The 22,734-nt window shown below is 42.7% G+C and overlaps 1 protein-coding gene across 5 annotated transcripts in view; it reads left to right on the top strand.

The window, feature by feature from the left end:
* IPO11 (importin 11) overlaps positions 1-22,734 on the top strand; it is a 242,114-nt gene that overhangs the window by 13,460 nt on the left and 205,920 nt on the right. For all 5 annotated transcript variants that reach the window (XR_012656088.1, XM_032801164.2, XM_032801163.2 and 2 more), the window contains exons 4-5: positions 10,848-10,948; positions 17,794-17,866. Coding sequence is in view for 4 of the 5 variants with exons in the window: in XM_032801164.2 (XP_032657055.1) it covers positions 10,848-10,948; positions 17,794-17,866 (174 nt within the window). In the remaining variant the exon portion in view is untranslated. The remainder of the gene's footprint in view (positions 1-10,847; positions 10,949-17,793; positions 17,867-22,734) is intronic.

The following is a 22,734-nucleotide window of genomic DNA, read 5'->3' on the forward strand; positions in this document are numbered from 1 at the left end:
TGGAATTGTCCTATGAGGGATGTTTGTGGTTTGCCTCTTTTGGAGTGCTGGGTGAGCATGGCCCTTCAAACCAGTTGCTGTCATGATATCTGCAGGGCTTTCCCACAGATCTTGTTATATTTGAGGAGGGCTAGAATGTTTGCTTGGTGACCCAGAAGCCTTTGCATTATCCCAATGTCTCCACTTCCCCACTCCCAAAATGGCAGTAAGGCTCTTAAGGAACCATTATGACAGCAGTCCCCAAATTCCCACCCCACCACTACCACCACCACCACAGAATTATAAGGGGATCAGTTTGTGGAAGGTCTTAGAGAGGGTCAGCACTATATTACATGAGGAAATCTCTGCAGATCTGAAGGGGAATAAGTAAGATAATAAGTGCAGAATAGCAGTATTCTGCCTCTGTTATCTAGCCGCACTCCCTGAAATTGCAGAGCCCTATATTTGTGGAAATCTGGTTGGAACTGAGGGTGAGGAAGGTGATACTTACACTCAACAATTCCCCACACCTCACACCCTTGTGACAGAAATTGGTCCATTTCTATAGTTTTTCATCCCCTGGGGGGCAGGGAGGGTTGTTAGAGAGCTCCCCCATTCAGACCCTGGCTGACCCCTAGACTCTCCCATTCATTCAGGCACATCTGCCCTATCCCTATGTTTTTCCTGCACCCCCATGTGTCCTTGAATGTCCTGGTCACATGTCTCTCTCCACCTCCACTCAAACACCCACTCCCCCCATCCCCATGTGGCCCTGCAGCCCCTTCCCCTGTCCCTATGTGGCTCTGTACCCCCTCCCCCATACCCATGTGTCTTGTGCCCCCACCCAGCCACTCCCCTGGCCCTGTGTGTCCCTGTGCCCCTTCCCCTATTCCCATGCGTCTCTGTGCTTCCAGCCAGCCACTCTCCTGTCCCTGTACCTCCTCCCGCTGTCCCTACGTGTCTCTGTGCCCCCACCCAGACACTCCCCTGTCCCTATGTGTCCGTGTCCCTCCATCCCTGTCCCCGTGTGTCTCTGTGCCCCCACCCAACCACTCCCCTGGCCCTATGTGTCCCTGCACCTCCCTGTCCCCTGTGGCCCTGTGTCTCCACTCCCATTCAGCCCCTGCCCCAGTCTGTCCTCTCTCACTAGTCCTTATGAGCTCCTGTCTGACCCCCCCCCCCCAGCACCCCACATTGTCTGTCTTCCCATAGCCTCTGTCTCCTAACCTGGCCTGCTGCGAAGAAGGCAGGTTCTTTCTCTTTCCTTGGTGGTGGGGAGCTGCTGCTTTGTTCTGTCACTACAGTGCGTCTGGTGGGTAAAAGGCGGAACTGCAGAGGTTATTTCCTCCTGGGAGCTGCTGCTGTTCTTACACCACAGTGCCATCTGTTGGAAAAAAGGTGGAACTACAGTAACATTTCGGCAGAAGCTTTTTTTCTGCGCAAAAAAATAAAAATATGCATGTCTTATTAATTGTGCGCACACGCAGTAGTGCAGAATTCCTCGAGGAGTATTTTAATGGAAGTTTTTGTGGTATTAGAATGATTTAGAAAATTGCTTATAGCTGTGGCAAAAAGGTATCTTAAACACTTATTTTTCCTGTATTGTGTTGCTCTTCCCTCCATTGCTACACTTTCCCGCATGTCTGCTGCCTACTATTGTCCTTGGTACTTCCCTCTTCGTGGTGAGAATGGATTCTGAGACCTGGAAGTGTAGCTTCAGACTCCTCCTCCTGAATGTCTTATGTATACAGTCTAGTCCTGAGTAAATCCTGTGCCAAAAAAAGTTAAAAATTTGGCACACAATATTTTAAAATTCTGTAAAATTCTGCATATCTTATTAACACAGTATAATCATACCAGTTTCAATTATTTTGGTAATTTATTTCAAAATATCAGTCAACAAATATGCCCGTAACAACACAGACAACAAAAAAGATTCAGGAAATGTTTTTTAACAAATAGATTCCTTACCAGCATATTAATACAAAACTTTGAATAATAATTCATTTGAACTACAATACAGAAACATATTTCCCACACAGTTCAGAAACAGTGCAAAGGCTTGGGGGAGTCTGGCCTAATGGAGGAGCTGAGGGAGGGGGAAGTAATTGCTGGGAAGAAGTCTGGGGAGTGAATTTGGAGGGTTGTTGGATATAGGTGGGAGAAGTACAGAACAGTTTTTATTTTATGTGGGGTGGGAGGGAGAGTGTGGGGCAGGAGTTGGGGAGCCTCCCCCATGCAGACCCTGTCTGACCCCCTAGTCACTCCCATTCAGTCAAAAACATCTGCTCCTGTCTCCACGTGAGCCTACAGTCCTACTCCCCTGTCCCTGTTTGTCCCTGCAACCCCAATAAGCCATCCATGCAGTCCCATCCCCGAGTTTCTCTTTACCCTCCTCTCCCCCATACCCATGTGGCCTTGGATCCCCACTCAGTCTCTTTCCTCCCCCTGTCTCCATGTGTCCCTGCACCCCCAATACCATTCAGCTCTGGCTGAATGCTGCCACCCCACTAGCTCCTGTATCCCCACCCCAGTCTGTCCCCCCACTAGCACTTCTGAAGCCCAGTCTGTTACCCCCTACCCCCAGCAGCCCCATGTGCCCCACTCTGTCCGTCCCCCCCATATCCCATGCTTCCTCACCTGGTCCCATGGTAGGCACTGTGAGGAACACAGCCTCTGCTCCCTGCCTCTGTGTGGCTGGCTGCTCCAGTGTGAGAGCTGGCTACCTTCTGTTCTGGTGCCACAGCAGCCCGTGGTGGGGGAAAAGGTGTAATTGCAGCACCTCTCCAGCTGAATCTATTTTCTGTGGTGTAAAAAAATACCTGCAGGGGGACATATATGCATAACACTGGGTATTATGAGATGACCACACCATCTTTTAATTCTCTTATTCTTAAAATTTTCCACCATAAACCTTCTCCAATTAATATAAATTTTGGGATGTTTGTGTTTAAAGTCAAACTTATTTCAGTAGGAGAGATCTGGGTCTCTCCTACTTTGTTATTAACCTTGTTTAGAATATAAATCACAACATTAAATTAACTATAATTTTATATCCATTCAGTATACTGTGTCCATATAGAGTAAAATATCCTGGATGCTGTATAGCCCAGCTTCCGTTTTGCTATATCCCTTTTATTATAACCACATGGATAAACATTCATTATTTATTGTGTTGGAAAATTGGTCTGAAAACAACAAGATGCAATTCAATAAAGACAAGTGCAGAGTACTTCACTTAAGAAGGAGAAATCAAATGTACAACTACAAAATGGGGAATAACTGATGAGTTGGTAGTTCTGCTGGAAAGCATGTGGGGGTTATAACAGATCCAGGGCCGGCTCTAGGTTTTTTGCTGCTCCAAGCAAAAAAAATTTTGGCTGCTCCCCCGAACTTTTTTTTGCTTTTACATGTTTGCACTTTGCAGTTTTGTTTTGACTGTTTAAAATTAAAAAAAAAAAAAAATGAAAACAGAGAATTTGTAGTTAGTGAAACAAAACCATTTCCTACTAATGTAATTTTAACATTTAATTTTAATAAAAACCCTCCTGCCTGGCCCAGCTCTTACCTTGCTGCGGATCTGGCCTGAGGCGGATTCAGCTCCCGTCACCACTGCTACCAGGGCCAGGGGTTGGGGCTGCTGCTGGATCCCAGCCCCACTCGTCCTTGGTCTTCGCCTTGGCCCTGGCACGAGCTAGGCTCAGCTCGGGCTGCCGCTCTGCTCCCCTCTCCCCTCCCCTGGCAGGAGGTGGTGCAGAGGGGGGGAGGAGGAGGAGGAGGTGGGGACAAGCCAAGGAGGAGCGGCCTGCCCGGGCGTCATGTCCCCCGTGCCCCCCATCCTCTGCAGCCGGAGCAGGGACGTGCTACCGGCTCCTGCCTGGGGAGTGGCCGCTGCCTGCGGGAGAGCAGCAGGGACAAGCCGAGGAGGAGCTGCCCATCCTCTGCAGCTGGGGAAGGGCCGCGCTACCGGCTCCCGTCACTCGTCCGCCGTCTGCGGCCACCACCCCCAAGGCGGAGCCAGTAGCACGGCCCTGCCCTGGCTGCAGAGGACGGGCCGCTCCTCGGCTTGTTCATGCCACTCTTCCGTGGTCAGCGGCCACCCCCATTCCCCAGGCAGGAGCCGGTAGCGCGGCCCTACCCAGCTGCAGAGGACAGACCACTCCTCAGCTTGCAGTGGCGCGAACCAGAGGTGGCCCTGGGAAGAAGAAACATTTAAAAACCTTCTGCATCTCAGCACAAACTCAGTTTTGAGAAAATTTCTTTTCAAGTCACCTTTACAAGGTATCACTGGTTCTCAGCATCAGCTAGTGCTAAAAGGCACTAAAGCTCATTAAAAAGGTTGGATAAATATTTTCCGTCAAAACTTTTTTTGGATCAAAAACTAAGGGTTTTTAAAAAGCAGAAAAAAATCACAGACCATGTCTGCTTTCTTTCAAAATTTGTTGTGGTTTTTCTAATTGAAAAAGCTGAAATAAGTCTGCCAAAACCTGAACATGATTTGAGGTTTCAGAAGTGTGTGGCCAAATATTTGCTGCTTGCTGTGTTTGATTGTTTAAAGAAACAATAAAAATTTCTGCTTAAAAAAAAATCCAAAACTTTTGAATTATAATGGAGTTAGATGGCTTGCCTCCTTGATCTTCTCTGGCAAAAGCGCACACAACAACAGACAGACAATGACTTTCTTCCCTCCCAGATTTGGAAGTCTCTTGTCTCTTTATTGGTCCTGTGGTCAGGTGTCAGCTAGGTTATGTGATCTTCTTAACCCTTTACAGGCAAAAGAGGAATTAACCCTTAACTGTATGTTTGACACACTCTGAAAGCTTATCAGATGTCACTGCTCAATCTGACGGGGGCCCTAGTAAGCCAAAGTTCTTCCAGCCCTTCTGAAGGGGTTGCATTTTTGGTCAGGACTTGTCTGCTTGCTGAATCAAAAGAAGGCCCTGAGTCAGTTTAAATGTAGACTTTTTATGCCAAACATCCTTTCTTAGTCAGTTGGTCTCTGGAAAACCTAGTTTGAACTGGATTATGCAAGCGTCCCCAGGCATGGTACCTCTCTGGAAGTCTTTACAACCTGAGTGATTCACCTTACATCACCATCCACTGCTTTTAGTTCCTGAAGGAACTGTGGTATCATTCCCCCTCACTCCTCCACTGCCCCAAGTTGCATGCAGTCCCTGGCCCACAGTGATACATAAACCATTCATAAGCTTAATACAGTATGTATCCCCAGAGATACTGCACAAGGTTGTATCATATGTCATAACAACCTAGTATGATATTAATCTCTTTTGTAGCTGCATCATATTGTTGACACATTCACTTTGTGATTAACTATAATCCCCAGATCCTTTCCAGTGGTACTACCGCCTAGCTGGTTATTCCCTATTTTGTAGTTATGCGTTTGATTTTTCATTCCCAAGTGTAGTACTTTGCACTTGTTTTTACTGAATTTCATCTGCTGATTTCAGACCAATCCTCCAATTTATCAAGGGCATTTCAAATTCTAATCCTGTCCCCCAAAGTGCTTTCAACCCCTCCCAGCCTGGTGTCATCCGCAAATTTCCTAAGTGAACTTTCGACTCCATTATCCAATTGATTTATGAAGATATTGAATAGTGCTCGACCCCTGTGGGACCTGCTGGACACATTTCCCCACTTTGAAAGTGTATCATTGATAACCATTCCTTGATTACTGTCCTCCAACCAGTTTTTCACCCACTCTTTCACCTACCTGCACATGACTGAGCCGTAGAAGGCAGGCCAAGAACATACTTGGCTAAAATAATGTAGAAATATCTTGTGGTTAATTTGCAGAGCAGAAATACACTATTTTTCTTCTTTGCCCAAGGAGTGACTCAGTTATAGGTCAGAAGAAGGAATGTGCTCGTGCCATCCAGCAAAAGTAATAGTTTCAGCCAGATATCTAGGCACTGGGACAGAGGCTGGGTGAAAAGCTGAGGGTAAAGGTAAGCAAGCTATATTTAGCAGATGCCCGCTATGAGACTGAACGTGGGCCATTCAGGCTAGGCATAAGGAGCATACAGAAGGCTGTGTGGTTACAACTAAAGCTGGGAGATTTTTTTGTTCAATCAAAACAACATTTAAGAAAAAATGTGTAGAAAAATGTTGTTTCATTCAACTTTTGTTTTCCACTTAAAGTCTTTAAAAATGGTTTTCATTGAGCTTTTCCTCTCTCGGGCTTTCCTTCTCCTCGCCTCCTTTTCCCTCTCGAGGCGGGGAGAGAAAAAGGAGGTGGGGTACAAGGGTAACAACAAATTGAAAACCTTGGAGGCTTTCTTGGTTCTTGTTTCACCAAGACGCAGAGAAACAAAAAAAACCAAACAAATAAAAACCCTGCTAAACATTTCAAATGAAATGAGGTTTTTTAGAATCCCCAACCCATCCTGCTCTTTGTTCCCCTCACCACCCTCCCCGACCCACTCCAATCCACCCCCGTTCTCCCTGTCCGCCTGACGCACACCCCCCAGAACTCTGCCCCCTCCCTGCCACCTGCCTGTCCCTGGGACTCCCTGTCCCTTAGCCAACCCCCCGGCCCCGGCCGCTTACCCCCGACTCACTGCGCATGTTGAGAAGCGGCCCTGAACAGCGCTGCAGCCACATGGCTCTGGGGAGCCTGAGCTCTTCCCCGCTCAGAGCCGCATGGTAAGGGGAGGAGCCGCTCAGCCTGGAGCTCGCAGCCCTGTCCCCTTACCACACGGCTCTGAGCGGGGCGGAGCTCAGGCCCCCCTGTGGAGCCACACGGCTGGAACGATGTTCAGGATGTGCTGAGGCACCGGAGAGATGGCGGGGGTGAGCCTCAGCCATTTTCGTGGGGGCCCCTCTGGGGCCTGGGGCAAATTGCCCCACTTCCACACACACACACACCCCCTTCCCCCGGTCGGCCCTGGCACAAACAAGCCGAGGAGGAGTGGCCTGTCCTCTGCAGCTGGGCAGGGCCGCGCTACCGGGTCCCGCTGCTCTTCCGTGGTCAGGGGCCATCCCTCTCCCCCAAGCGGAGTCAGTAGTGCGGCCCTGCCCAGCTGCAGAGGACGGGCCGCTCCTCCTCGGCTTGTTCGTGCCGCTCTCCCGAGGTCAGCGGCCACCCCCCCACCCTCCAAAGCGGGAACCAGTAGCGCGGCCCTACCCCAGCTGCAGAGGATGGGCCGCTCCTTGGCTCGCAGCAGCGGGGACAAGCCGAGGAGAAGCGGCCCGTCCTCTGCAGCCGGGGAAGGCCCGTGCTACCAGCTCCCACCTGAGGGGTCAGGGTTGGCCGCTGCCTGCGGGAGAGTGGCAGGGACACCCTCCCCACTTAGCCGGCAACCTGCCCCCCTGCACCTGGTGGCAGAATAGGCTGGTTACTGCCCCCTGGGCCGTCAGGATCCAGCCCGGGACGCCGCTTCAGGTATGAGCTGGTGCCCCAGCCTTATGCTGCCCTCTATATTTTGCCACTCTAGGCTTGTTTAGCTGGTGCCTAGAGCCGCCCCTGAGTAGATCACAAACTGAATACAAGTCAATAATGTGATGCAGTTGTGAAAAAGGATAATATTCTGGAGTGTGTTAACAAGAGTGTTATATATAAGACACAGGAGGTAATTGTTTTGCTGTGTTTGGCACTGGAGAGACTTCAGCTGGAGTACTGGGTCTAATTCTGGGTACCACACTTTAGGAAAGATGCCAAAAAATTGGAGAGAGTCCAAAGGAGAGCAACAAAAATGATAAAAGTTTTTTAAAAACCTGATCTGTGAGAAAAGATTTAAAAAACTGAGCATGTTTAATTTTGAGGAAAAAAAGACTCAGGCCTTGGCTACACTGGTGCTTTACAGCACTGCAACTTTCTCGCTTAGGGGTGTGAAAAAACGCACCCCTGAGCGCAGCAAGTTACAGCGCTGCAAAGCACCAGTGTAAACAGTGCCGCAGCGCTGGGAGCGCGGCTCCCAGTGCTGCAAGCTAATCCCCACGGGGAGATGGAGTACCTGCAGCGCTTGGAAAGCTCTCTCCCAGCGCTGGCGCCGCGACCACACTCGCACTTCAAAGCACTGCCGCGGGAGCGCTCCCGCAGCAGCGCTTTGGAGTTTCGAGTGTAGCCAAGCCCTCAGTGGGGACCTGATATGTCTTCAAATTTGTTAAGGGCTGTTACAAAGAGGACGGTGATCAATTGTTCTCCACCTAAGGTCTGACAAGAAGTAATGGGCTTAATCTGCAGCAAGGGAGATTTAGGTTAGATACCAGGAAAAGTGTAGTTAAGCTCTGGAATAGGCTTCCAAGGGAAGTTGTGGAATTCCTATCATTGGTGATTTTTAAGAACAGGTTGGACAAACACTTGTCAGGGATGATGTAGGTTCACTTGGTCCTGCCTCTGCGCTGGGGGCTGGCACTGATGACTTTTTGCCCCCCCCCCCGCCCCCCCCAGCCCTGCATTCTATGATTAGACCATATACTAATTGTGTTCTTCTGCATCTGGACTATTTCTTCCGCTCTCATGTCTATCCTGTTGTATTGATGATGCATCTTTGAGCTTCCCTGACTCTTTGATCTGATTGATTCCCAGTGATTTCTTTTTGACTTCTAGGACCAATGCCTTTGATCCCACTCAGTTGTTCTTGAGCTGATTCACCTATTCCCATGTCTATAAGTACCTGTTTACCTTCTTTTGGATCTATCCTTCCATTTAAATGACTGTCTGAATGGGAACCCCCATTTGCATCTTATGTAGTTCTGTCTAAGAATTGTGATCACCTGGTCACTCTTCACTTCGTAAGGAATCTGGGAAAACATGTATCAGCTGATTAACAATCATCAGTGGTTCAGATCTCTCCCTCGGTATTTTATCCTTATCTTGATAATAGTGTAGACAGACAGTTACATCTCTTGATCTGGAGCCTACTGGGGGCCTGAAAACAAGGGATTTGTGAACTTAACACCAGTGTGTCCACCCTCTATCCTGCTTTCGGAGTCTTGGCTACTATAGACTTCGAATTATGGGAGAACTGAAGGAAGGGTCACAGACACTCTGTCCTTTATGTCCTCACAGGGAGCATAAAGAGGCACAGGGCACACTGTGGACAGAGGGCCTCAGTGGACACTGCTGTTTAAAAGAATCCAGTCTCTCGTGCATGAGGCTTGTATACACCCCCCCCCCACACACACACCTAGAGTGGAAATCCACACAAACACATCTTGAAGAACCACAGTTACTGTATAGTAGGCAATGGTTCTTTCTGCCTTATTAGGGAAGGAAGGCCATTGTCTGAATCAAAGTTAGAAATTCCAATTATGTATAGATTAAAAATAAAAAAAAACATATTTATAGGTGGGGCTGGTTTCACGTGTTAAGGTTGACCGACACTTTCCATTATAATACTCTGTTTTCGTTTGATTATAACTTTGCCAGACTTTACCATTTGGGCTGAAATTTTCCATGCTGGGTTCTATTTCTGGATGAATTTTTCTGGAAAACTTCAGCTAAAACATTGCAGGCATTTCTGAGAACAAGGCTAAGGAAAAGATATGTTGTTCTGCTCATAATAGAAGTTGCCGGAACATAATCTGAAAAGCCCTAGTGCCCTCATGCTTTGAGGTAGGGGTTTTGAAATTTGGTAAGGGAGGTGGACTTTGTCAGGGATATGGCTTTTGATTTCCCTATGAAAATCTACTCAAATTTGTTCATGTTTTAAACCTTTTAAATATCACACTTAGTACATACTCATTGATGACTTCTTTGATTTTAGCTGCTAAATTCTCTAAGATTCTGACCAGGCTGGGCATGTTCCTGGCTGAGCAGAACTTTTCTTGCAATTGCAGTTCTGGTCTGCTGTGGTCTCTTCTGTGTTGTCAGTGACCACCTGCTTGCTTGGCCCAGGCAGCATATGCTAGAGAAAGCTGATTTTCAGAGTGGACAAGAGCTGGACTTGCAGAAGGGTGGGTGTGGAGGAGTAGATTGAAAGGAGGAGTCTGGCAGGGAGACTAGGACTGTAGACTGGCTGAGGAGTAGTGAGGGGGAGACTGGGAGTTGGGGTTGAGAGAGACTGGATCTGGAAGCTAAGGAGGGAAACTGGGATGCAGAGGCTGGGAGCCAGTAAGTGCTGTTGGGGAGAGACTGGGATCAGATGAGGCACTTGGGTGGGCAAGGGCTGGGGTTGTTTGGACAAGAAGACTAGGTATTGTGCAACCGAACAGGGAATTGAATTCTGTCTACAGCTATTGTTTTGTGTTCCTGCAGGATTTAACCCATGGTCAGTTGTTTGCCAGCAATACGATAACCACCAAATCTGTGGATAGTTAGATATAGATATATATAAAACACACACCCACACAGATTTATACAAATGCCTTCCATGTTCTTCTCACCAACAATACATATTACTTTTCTGGATCCATTTGTTTAATTTCTCCAGTCAAACCAAACATATTAGAGGGTGATGAATCAACAATGCCCAATTTTTGTTGTTTAAATCAGTTGCTCTGTCTAGGTTCTTATACTACCTCCCTCACCATGCTCTGCATGTTGGATGGCAAGATAAGATGATCTGGGAAGGTTATTGCATCCTCAGAGGCATCACTTAGAGGTCTAATCTTCAGGTTTGACTTATCTAGACTCCAAGGAATAGCAATTCAAATCCAGCTAGCTGTAGCCTAGTATTTTCCCATGATGCAACTAAATGGAGTTCAATCATTTTACTGTATTGGAGGTTCTTCTGAATGAGATCTTACAAACACAGGTCTCATATACTGTGTATGTACATTAAAGATAACATGAGGGAAAATTTATCACTCATTATGATGATTGGAAGAAAGGTAAAGTCTTAACTTTGGGAAACTTGTGGACCAGACTAAGAAGTTAATAATATTTAAACTTTTTTTCTTTACAGAATATCTTTACAAATCATACTCTGGATGTAAATGTAAGGTGGATAGCTGTGCTATACTTTAAAAATGGAATTGACCGCTATTGGAGGCGTGTGGCACCACAGTAAGTTGTATGTTTCCTTTGTTTACATGTTAGAGTAGATTTTGTTGCAGTTTCACCACTGTTAAACAAAAAATTATAACTGATAGGAGGGAAGAAATGTGTGCTTGGAAGTTATAGATTCATATTAATTTTCAGTACTAGAAAGGACGTGAAAAAGCCAAAAACTCATTAATGAACTAGTTTATTCATACTTTGACACTTAAAATTTGGTCTGTGTTGCGTTGCTTTTACGGGCCGTGTTACACAGTCTAGTCATGTTTACTGTATTTTGGGGCAGGCAGAGACAAAAAGAGCTCTCAACCACACTTGCAGCCGTTTCCCTCATTTCACACTTATTCAACAGACATTGCAGGTGTCAGCGTGACATGGTGTGTGACAATCCTGGAAGCTTATTGTACAGAATACTGTAGTTATAGAAGCACTATTGGACCTTGACCCCATTATGCCTTCCTTATTTATCTCCTGATATAGTGCTGGGAGTCCTAAAAAAATCTGTACTCACATTTACACTTAAAAAAACCCCCATCCTGTAAGACATATATAGTTATACATCGTTTCATATTATATTATGCAACCCCAGGTAAATTTTAGGTATATGATTTGGTAGACAAGAATAATGGTGAAATTTAAGTTTATTCGTGGAACCTTAATTGTGAATTTCCAGATCATCAAAATAACGCAAAATTGGAACAGAAAGGAAGGGTGTAGGTCATAATTCAAGGGCAGATTTTGAGACACTTCCCTGATCTCTAATTTCCTACATCTATTGTACAGTAGGTGTGTGTGTCTGATTTACAAGTTCTAGACTCATTCAGCAGAAGAGTACCCAAAAAATATCCAAAAGAGCCTTTAATGTTTTCAAACGTCTGTCATTACTAAGACTTTCAGATCCCCCCCAAAAACTGCACACATGTTTTCTGCAGGGAAGCACAGGGATTCTGTGCGGGATGGGGGAGCGTTTTCTGCAGGCATTCAGTCACGCAGAATTTCCCCAGGAGTATCAGTGTCTGTAATGCTGAATGCTATGGCCTCTTCTCCCTCCTGCTACAAATACACCCTCCATGCAAGGGGCCAAAAAAGAACTTGGGTAATTGCCCAGTCTACTATGACCTCTTCACAGCTCCCTGTTTGTCACTGGAGTGGGGCAGGGGCTATAATCTGGCCAGTTATCTCTAGGATTCTATCCGTTACATATTCAACATCTCATTAAGCTGCTTTTCCTGCTCCTAGTTTTTTCTCTGGGAAGCTGTCCTCTTTTCTTAGCTTGTGTTCCTTTGCTGCATTGTTTTCCTTGCTATTGTGGATTGCTTTTCGCTTCATTCTTGTATATTTGGTGCCTCTCAATTAGGTTATTGTGGTAGCAACTTGAATAATACTCTTACACCAAGTTTGTGCTTGGATTTGTGAGTGCTCAGGATAAGTAGTCTTTCATCCTGGATTTCTGTGGATGACAAAAGAAAATACTTATTTGAATAAGTGAATGCCTCAGTTTTTCCTCTTTCCACATTTCATAAAATATCAAGACAAGTATCCCTCTTCCTCCTCTCCTGCCAAAAGAAAAAAAGTGTTTAATTGTCCAGACCTTAATGATTTCAGTACCTCTGATGCCAACTCCTGTCTTTCTGGCTTCCAACTGAAGCAATTTAGTAGTGTTGCTTATCTAGCTTTTCAGTCCATGAATTTTAGCACTGAAGTGAAGTTAATTTAGCAAATGGTACTATTGTCATTTTCTCTGTTAAATAATTATTTTTGTCCATAAGTTATATTACAACTTAAAATATTAAGGGAAGATCACAATCTCTCTCTCTTCGTTTTTGACTCTCGAGCAAGTCTTTTGCAGCAGGCGCAACATAATATCGATGGTGAATTACCATCCAGCAGATGTCACTGTTGCATCACGAGCTGCTTATCAATTCAGAAAGAAGTGTTCTGTAAACATGGATTTCTTGCTTTAAAAGTGTCTTGAGACATTTTAGTACATGTAACTATTAATGAACATATTTTTGCTTTTTTTCTTCTGTTGTGCACTTGACAGTTCTTAAAAAGATCAATACATTCAAGATAAACCTCAGATATGTAACTTGTGCACAAATCAATTTTTCAAGTGCTTTTTAGCACTTTGCCGTATTTCCTTATCATAAGATGTTTGTGTCTGAAGATTTTTCTCCTAAATAGTCCATCTTCTGCTACTTGATCCTGTAGTAGAACCCTAATCCTGAATCTTTCATATTGTGTTTATTTATATGAAGGATGAGTTGGGTGTATATCTTTTAACAGATATGACTATTGTGGGATTGAGTGGAAAGAAAATTTGGCACATGAGATGAGTTCCCGTTAAATAACAAAATATAAATGAAAAAATATGCAGAAATTTATCAGTTAAATTGCTTTTGTATTCTTTGTTTTTCCCAAGAGTATCCTGTTGTAATAGTTACTTTTACAATGAAGATTAAATGTCTTAATTGTAAGCACACTAGCTTACAAATATCAGAAAATGTCACTCAGAAGTGTAGGCTTTTGAGATTGGCTATTTTTTAAGACATACTTGATATGCCTAACTTAGTGGTTCTCAAACTTCATTACACCGGAACCCCCTTCTGACAACAAAATTACTTACATGACCCAGTGGCGGTGGGTGAGGAGGAAGGGCAGAATGAAGCCCGGATACTGAGCCCTGCCATCCCGGGACAGGGTGGTGCTCAGGCTTCAGCTCCAGGTCCCAGCAAGTCGAATGCTTGCCCTTTCAACCTCATTAAAATGGGGTTGTGACCCATTTTGGGGACCTGACTCACAGTTTGAGAACCATTCGTCTAACCAAATAAAATTATGGTAGTGTCTGTTTTTTTAAATGGCATCTGGATACTTCAGATCAATAATTGGAATTACTGTTTCCCAAATATATTTTCCACTTTTATAGAGCTATTCAAAAACAGTAGGGTAAAATTTTGAAGAGTGTCCATGTCCCATTTCCAAAAAGATACTTAGGCATCTAAGTCTCATTGAAAGTCAATTGGACTTAGGCTCCTAAATGCTTAAATTGATTTTGAAAATTGAACTTAAAGCACTTTTGAAAATTTACCCATGTACTATAAATTTGTCTAAATTAATCTTAGGAGTAGGAGAGAGGAGAGTACATGTGATGTAGCTGGAGAGGAACTTTGCTGAAAACTAGGAAAATTGCTATAAATGTTTGATGTAAAAACACATCTCATTTTGTTCTGTATTGTATTAACTTGGACCTTTAAGGCTTGTCTAGACTAGGCTAAAAGGTGTATTTTGAAGATAACAAGTTTTAAACAATAGGAAATTTAGTAGTATTTGTTGGGAGAACTGAATCATAGAAGAGAGTCAGTCTGGCTAGTGTCTGTGTTTCTCTCTGTTGCTTGAGAAAACTGTGAAAAGGAATAGATTCTGGAACTGTCAGCAAACTCAGGAAGATAACACTGGTTCATTTAACATTTGCAAGTGTCTCTCTGCAGCCATAAAGGCTTAATAGAAACCATTTAGGTGAAAGTTTACATTCTGCTGAAAATGATCATTTAGGTCCTTTGCCAGAGATCTTTCCATGTGCCAGCAGTTAATGTGTGAATTTTTTTTTTCAGACCCTATATAATCTGTAAATCCTGATAAAATATTTTAAAATTCCTTGTTTTGAATGCACAATATGCCATTGTCTAACAATTGTTTCATTCGGACTTCTCTAAAAAAGATATAACTATACTTGTATGCAATATGGTATGTTACAGGAGTGAGAAATGGTTAAATTAGATAGTAATATATAGTCTCAAATTGTATAAGAAGTTACATAAAATAAATGTGAAAGGAAGGCTTAAAACTGTATTTGCATAAAAGTTGACCATAGAGCCTGGAATTTATCATTCCTAATCTGTTTTTCTAGTAAGTTATTGCTACATATATCAAGAATGTTCACTCAAATGCTGCCTCTTCAAAAGGACCCTCAATTTTCCACTATAGCAGGGGTAGGCAACCTATGGCAAGTGTGCCAAAGGCGGCATGCAAGCTGATGTTCAGTGGTGCTCACACTGCCTGGATCTTGGCCACTGATCTGGGGGGCTTCCCAGAAGGCAACTTGGTTTATTCTCGTTGAGAACAATGGGATATTGCAGGCCATTTTGATTCAGGACAGTTCTTAAGTTTCTCTGAAGGAAGTTTTATGCTTCTGCCTCTGCTGACAGATAAATTTTCAGTTGTGAAAATCAATGGCAAAAATGAGTTATTCCTAAAATTTTATTTTCTAAAGCTACTTTTGGCTCTGGATCTATTCAATACGGAGAGCGAGAGAGAGGCGGAACATGCATGCAGATGAATGCACGTAGTGTAGCAGGCAGGGATGCAGGGGGTCTCTCTGTGTGCACAAGTGAAAATAGGGAGATACAAAAACAGGGACAGGGAAAACTGGGATTTACACTGTTTTGCATTGCTGTGGCAAAACAAAGCAGCTCTGAAGTCAGTTTAATTGGTCTGTGTGTTTTGTACAACTCTAGAGTTGGGTTGATTATTGTGAATCTGGTCATACAAGTTATAATAAAATGATTTAATGTTGATACTTCATATTGTCATATAATTAGAACTATCACATTATAACATTCTCTTGGAGATTCTTGCTTTAGTGTTCATGTATATATCTCTAAATTACATATAAGCAAGGAAATTCCCAGACAAAGCAGTGCTAAGATGGAATTAAAATTGATAGTGCATCTCAGTAATTTAGGATAAAAATACACATTACAGGGATATTGTAGTTATCCCAAAATCAAGTATTAAGCTAGGAAAATTCAGAGTTTAAGGTTTAATTTTTAAGAAATCCAAACATGTTAGGTTATAAACATTTACTGTTATATAATCCATACAACTTTAATGCTGCCCTGTGATATGAAAGGAAAAAAAGAAAATGTATGTTTAAAAATCAGTAGAATGACTTAATTATTATCTTGTTTTTTTGCATTGTGTCAATGTCACTTAATCTTTGTGCAGCTTAATTTAACTTTAGGTGAAAATACAATATGTGTTTTGAGGGTAAATTGTTTGTAACATACTTTAAAATACTTGGTTTGTAACATACTTTGGTGAAAAGTACAGTGCTGTGTAAGGATAAAGTAAAAGTATTATTTATTTGCGTTAAGTCCCTCACTGCTTTTCCTTCCTTGTTATACATCAGCTTACAGTTCTGTACATAATATTTCATACACAGTATCAGTTTGATCCTGTTTTCTATATTTATCTTATATCCTTTTGCAAATTATCTGTGAGTATGTGTGTTGGGTTTGTGTCTGTTAATAATGGACTGCAACCAAGATAAACCTGTCATAAGTCTGTGTATATTACCTAGCTACACACAACCGCTTGCAATTTGATTTATATACACTGCTGGAAGTCAATAAAAAGTTGATCACAAAAGGTCTCATAAGTGCATGTATTCGTCCATCTTTGTGTCCTCCTACTGTCTCTCCACTTTCTCAAATGTCAGTGACCAGAATAATGATCTTTTTATACTTCACCAGGCTGAAGTTTGTTAGTAACAAGAAAACTATATGCATGAAAGTGTTCTTCATCCAGTCAGATGCATTAAACTCAAATGGAAATAGTCTTTTCAGGGTGGATTGATTTAAATCAGAGCAATTTAAATCACTGATTTTAATCTTGATTTAAATCAGCAAGCAGGAAACCTTGATTTCAATAATTGATTTTAATCATATTTTGCATTTATACTTTTTTTAGTTATTTTCTCATAGAAAGGTTGGGTTTTTTTGGTTAGTAACCATTAAAACGTTAATTTGCAACTAAGTACAGCCTTTATACTAAATTTGGTGCTCCTTTCTTATAAGCAACAGGATATGCTCTGTCTACACTAATTAAGCAGTTATATAGCTTAATTTACATATATTTGATTTATTAATTTTTACATTTGTATTATGTTAGAAAATGTTGAATGATACATGTTTTTAATACATGATTAACTTTTTACTTGTGATTTGTGTTAAACTCTGTTTGGATGGAAACTGGAATTCAATTAAACATGCACAAAACCAGCATTTTATTTTTTTAATTAATAAAATAAAATTACCTTAAATGAAGTAAATACATAAGAAAAAAACATTTTCCATTTAAGATTGATTTATTAATCAAAGGAAGTATTATCCTTAGTTAGTGAACTGAAGTGGTTGTTTCAGGTCACTGTGAACTGGAAGATTTTAGAACTAGTGGATCTCATGTTTTCACACCTAGTTTTGACTCAGATTGGAAGAAGAAACAAGATTTGATGCTTTTCCGGTTCCTGATGGGTTTCTGAACTTTGAATAAACCAGTCAGTGAGCTGAACTAGTTAAATACACTGAAACGAACAAAATATTCTTACTGCACCTGCAGAAGAGGCTACTGCTGTCAAATGCTGGTTGAGCACGTTCATCATATTATGATTCCAGGTGCTTAACCAGTGGTTTCCAGCCCTTCAGTGATCTGACTTTCTATAAAACTTAGCAGCAAATGTATACTGCTTGATATTATATTTTGTTTAATTTAAATTTTTTTAATAGATAATAAGTATATGCCTCACAATTTCAAATTTAATTTTAAATAGGTTATTTTTTAAAAATAAACTTGTATCTAATGTAAGTAAAAACAATTGAAATTAAAAATACTCAATTTAAATGAACAAATCTAATATTTTGATTTAAAAAATAAATTGATTTTTATCCAGCCTGGGTCTTTACATTTTTTACTGATACTTTACCTATAAAAATAACTCTCTATAAATATGCATAAAAGTTGGGGAGGATTTATAGTTTGAAAATATAACATGTTAATTAAACATCTTATTATAACAGTGCTCTTTCAGAAGAGGAGAAATCTACATTGCGTGCTGGGCTCATCACCAACTTCAACGAACCAGTGAATCAGGTTAGTAATGAAATTAATGATGATTAGTTATTCTCTTAACAAGTGCTCTTACTGGGATGTAACATTTTTTTTTAATGAAAGTTTAAAAATGAGATGTGACAGAATTTCCAATTTTCATGTTTCTTTTCAAATAGTATTTCATGTTGATGTGGGATATAAGATTTTATCACAGAATTAAGTTTTTCTTAAGTATCAAGTTTTTCTTAATTTGGCTGGATTATCTTTCTTACAGCCTCCTATATGTCAGAACTAAATTTATATCTCCTTGTGTTTAAAATAACTAATTTTTGTACTTCTGGGTTTGTCTGAGGTAGACTAAAGACTCATTCTTTGCGTGCTGGTTCCTATGTGTATTCCACTGTGAATACACATGTGCCTCATGTGCCCAAAGTCGGAGAATTCTGGAAGGCAGTGTCTGTTGGTCTGTACATGTGCCCTCTCTCTCCTTGTGCCTCTAATTATGGAGATAAAGGGCGGAGCAGACTGCCTCTCCAGTTCCTTCATACTGCTGCACGGCCTGGATTGGAAACTCCAGCATCCAGAGCTTCATCTTCCTTTATTCTTCAATCTGTAAATACATATGTGTATATTTTATAAATAGTTGAGAATTTTACTTGATAGTTTTTAATAATGTTTCATAGTTAGCTAGTTAGATTCTCCATCCCTTCCACTAGTACCTCATTGTGGGTACTGAAGTGTGCCCAGGACTCTGGGCTTCAAAATCTGTGCTTCTTGCCAACACTTCTTCTCAATCAGTTATGACCATCAATGCTGCCTGTGTAGCCTTGGAGAGGGGCAAGAATTTTGTCTTAAGAACTGCTTAATGGAGAAAGCAGTCAGACTCAGATTGGAGGATCCCCTTCCAGTACATCAGCCTGACTCAGCAATGAGTATACATTCTGTTGTGAGGTCTGACTTAGGAGCCAGGAAATCTATTCCCACAGATCCCCCACTGGGGACTTGTTGGGAGACCGGAGCATTCTCATAAAAACAGGAGCAAATTCTCTTCCAAAACCTTTTCAAAGAAGTTGGATACAACCCTGCATAAGTCAAGCAAGTCTTCCCATTCATCTCATGAGGACTTAGAACGTTCTAAGTCTCAGGATCATGAGAAGAGAGCCCCTCAAATACAGGGCTCTTTTTGCTACTAGACCATGCTCCAGTGGCAATGGTGCCTTTGGTCCAACTAAAGGCTAAACCCCAATAAACAATAGCACTGACAAAAGCCAAACATAGGGCGTCTCAATCACCAGCAGCAGTGGCTCTGCCTAACTGTGGCAGAAACTGTAACTGTGCTAGCTCTGTCATTTTGGGCAGACCAGGAAGGACCCTTTGTGCTGCAGGGAGAGCAGAGTTTTACTCTACACCTAACAACATTTTTGCTTTCCCTGGTCTCCAGTCTCCATCACAATCCAGCCCTTACCTCATAAGGGAGGTCTGGATTCCGCCAAGAGGTGCAGCTTGTGGGAGGTGTCTGTTTCCCATTCCGTCATCCAGCCATGGTTTCCCTCCAGTGGAGAGAACTGCTGATAGATCCACAATAAGTGTTTTCTTTCTAGGAGACTCTGAACCTCCCAAAGAACTGATGGCTTCTCTACCGTGGCATGCCTTCCCAGATAGGGGACGTGGACCATTCTGCAGCCAACACCCACCTCAGCGTCTGCCTTGAAACCATTGGTACCCCATGCTATGGGGACCTTCCCAACTACTCTATGACCCAGCTTAGTGCCCTTAATGGGGACTGTGGGATCCATACCACTTTGCAGAGTTGACACAATCCATTAGGCGTCAGTCCACTCCTCCCCCGTGAGAGGACAGCAAGAGATTCCTCCTGACCCCATGGAAAGGGATGATTATGAGCTGGATCTGGCAGTTCTGCCAGCAACATCAAGACTGTCCTCAGGATCTCTGGATGAAACAGTGACTCTGGTATCTCCGTCCCCCCTATAACTGACTATAAGCAGTTCTAGGAACTGTTACGTAGGGTTGCAGAGGAGCTACAGATCCTCCAGATCCAGCCAAATTGCATTTCTTGTTAATGTACCCATTTTGGAACCAACTACAACAGTCTGACATATCCCAGCCACTTGCATCCATACCCCTAAGAGGAAAGAAAAAAACAATTTTGTCCCATCCAGAGGGGCAGAATTTCTCTTTTCTCGTTCTGTTTCTAACTCTTTGGTTGTCCACGCTGCCACAAAAACATCTATACAGCAACACTCTAGATCTACTCCGGTCAATAAGGAGGGCGTATGCCTTGATTTATTGGGAAGGAAATTCTTCAGTTCAGAATAGCCAATTACTGCACTGTTGGCTATGTATGATTACCTGAACTACATCACATTCACAGTCCGTTGACAATCTTGCGCAACAATATAGAGCTCAATTTCAAGCTCTCATTGAGTCAGGCAAATTGGTTGCCAGGACCGCTCTTCAATCAGAAGCAGATGCACAGCAGATACTTCTTGTGATGTGACATGAATCATGGCTTCATGCTTTGGGGTTTCCCAGGGAGGTCCAGAATATCATGGAGGACCTGCCATTTGATTAAGCTCATCTTTTTAACCAAAAGACAGATGGAGCCTTATATGTTCTAAACGACCATCATCTGCTTCCTGGAATATTTACCCCTGCCCCAAAGAGAAAATTCCACAGCCAGTCACAGAAGTTTAGACCAATAGCTCAACAGTTTTACCACCATTAACCTTATGTGCCACCCCATAAGAGGCAAAGCGTTCAGAAGTTCTGTTTCTGTGCACCTTCTGTGGAAATATAATCATCCCAATCCCAGCTCCCATCTAAACAATATTTTTGATGGACGTTCAAGAGCTGCAAACCAGTGATGCCAATTCCTATACATCCTTTGGGAGTCATCTGGCACTCTTTTTTCCACCTGTGGAATGCAATAACAACAGAAAAATAGGTGCTAAACATAATTGGTTCTGGCCTGTGATCAAATTTACCTCCCTGCCCCTCCAAAACTCCCATCCTCACTCCTTTTCAGGGGCCATTTTCATGAGGAGATTATCATACAAGAAGTAGGATCTCTCTTACAGCAAGGAGCAACAGAGTGGTAACTCTTCAGTACCAAGGAAAGGTACTCATCATACTACCTAGTTCTCAAAACAAAGGGTAGCTGGAGAACCCTCTTCGATCTCCACCATCTCAATCGCTTTATTTGCAAACTGAAATTTTACATTGGCACCTATAATCCCATCCCTGGAAAAGGACAGGTGGTTTACGCCCCTTGATATGAAGGCTGTGTATTCACCCTGCCCACAGACGTTTTCTCAGATTCATGATGGGCCCTGACCATTTTCACCACAGAGTGCTCCCATTTGGCCTTGGTACGCCTTCAGGGTCTTTCCCAAGGTCTCCATGGCAGTAGCATCCCATATCAGAGGAAGATGGTGAAACCACAGTGCCTGTGTTGATGACTGTCTTCTTATTGCAAAGACACATTGAAAAGCCTACGATTTGATTTCGTCAGAGCTTCGACTCCTGTCTTTCCTAGGGGTCAATGTAAGAGTTTTATACCAAATCACACATACTGTGTTCTCTGTGTGTATTTTTATTCATTAAACTATTTGAGCATTTTTCCCATTTTTTTAGCATTTCAATTTGTAAAATAGCTAGGGCTTGGAGAAAGATGTCTTTAAAAAAGATTAAAACCTTTTTATCTTTGCAGTAGTATGACGTTTCTTTTGTATCTTAATTCCCAGGCACCTTTCTCTGTGGTACCTAAGTGCCCGTAACCTGGCTTACTGTCTGTCTGTTGTATTTATCATGGACAACTGTACAGCTTGATAGGTTGGGCTCTTGGTGAATAGTATTCATTGTTGTTTTCTGACAGCAGATCTGTAATATGAACATTACAGTCATGCATAATATGGCTCATAAGGTTGGGAAATGAAGACTCAGACAGATTAAATTATAGAAAAAGGTGTGTGTGCATGCAGATTAAATAAGTAGGATATTACTATCTGGTGAGTAGTAGAGCTTCTGACTTTTGTAAATCCACAAGATATGTTGTGGGTCTCAACCCTGCACCCCAGGAATAAATCAACCATATGGAGGGAACAAAGAAGCAAACTGTTTCTGTGGATATCAACCGGCCGATTCTGATGCTTGCAAAACCAGTCCTCATTAATACTTTTTTAGGCCACCCTGCAGATCTGCCTAAGCTGCTGACAGCCTTTCTGTTCCTGTTAGCTCTTTGTGCTGCTGTTGGGAAGGAAGAGAAAACAGGATCTGAATTTCACCAGCAACTCTACCTCCTTCTACTGCCAATGACATAATAAAAAACCTGGCAGGAAGGAGTGTTGCAAGGGAAATTGGTGATATCAAATTGTAGGTCGGACAATTAAAGAAGCAAGTAAACAAGTTATATGTTTTACCCTTGCATACTCCCTCTGTCCCCATAGCTTGCTTCGGTTCTCTTTGGCGGGTTGGGAGCATATCTTTTTACCCTCGTGACTGGAAGATGTCTTTTTGGATGGAGCGAGGGGCCAGTACTGGTGTTTGAACCTGAGCAACTCTTTGTACTGCAAGCTTGCAATCTGCTTCAGGTTCTGATTTAGCAAAGCACTTACAGATGAGGCCAGGTCTACACTGCGACTTTAAATCGGTTTAATGGCCGATATACCGATTTAACGCTGTACCCGTTCACATGACGTCGTCATTAATATCGAGTTAAACGGCTCCTTAAATCGATTTCGGAACTCCTCCCAGACGAGAGGAGTAGCGCTAAATTCGATAGTGATAACTCGGATTAGGGTTCGTGTGGCCGGAAATCGACATTATTGGCCTCCTAGAGGTATCCCACAGTGCACCACTGACCGCTCTGGTCCGCAATCCGAACTCGGATG

The sequence above is a fragment of the Chelonoidis abingdonii genome, chromosome 6 (assembly GCF_003597395.2).
Source record: "Chelonoidis abingdonii isolate Lonesome George chromosome 6, CheloAbing_2.0, whole genome shotgun sequence".
Taxonomy (NCBI): domain Eukaryota; kingdom Metazoa; phylum Chordata; order Testudines; family Testudinidae; genus Chelonoidis; species Chelonoidis abingdonii.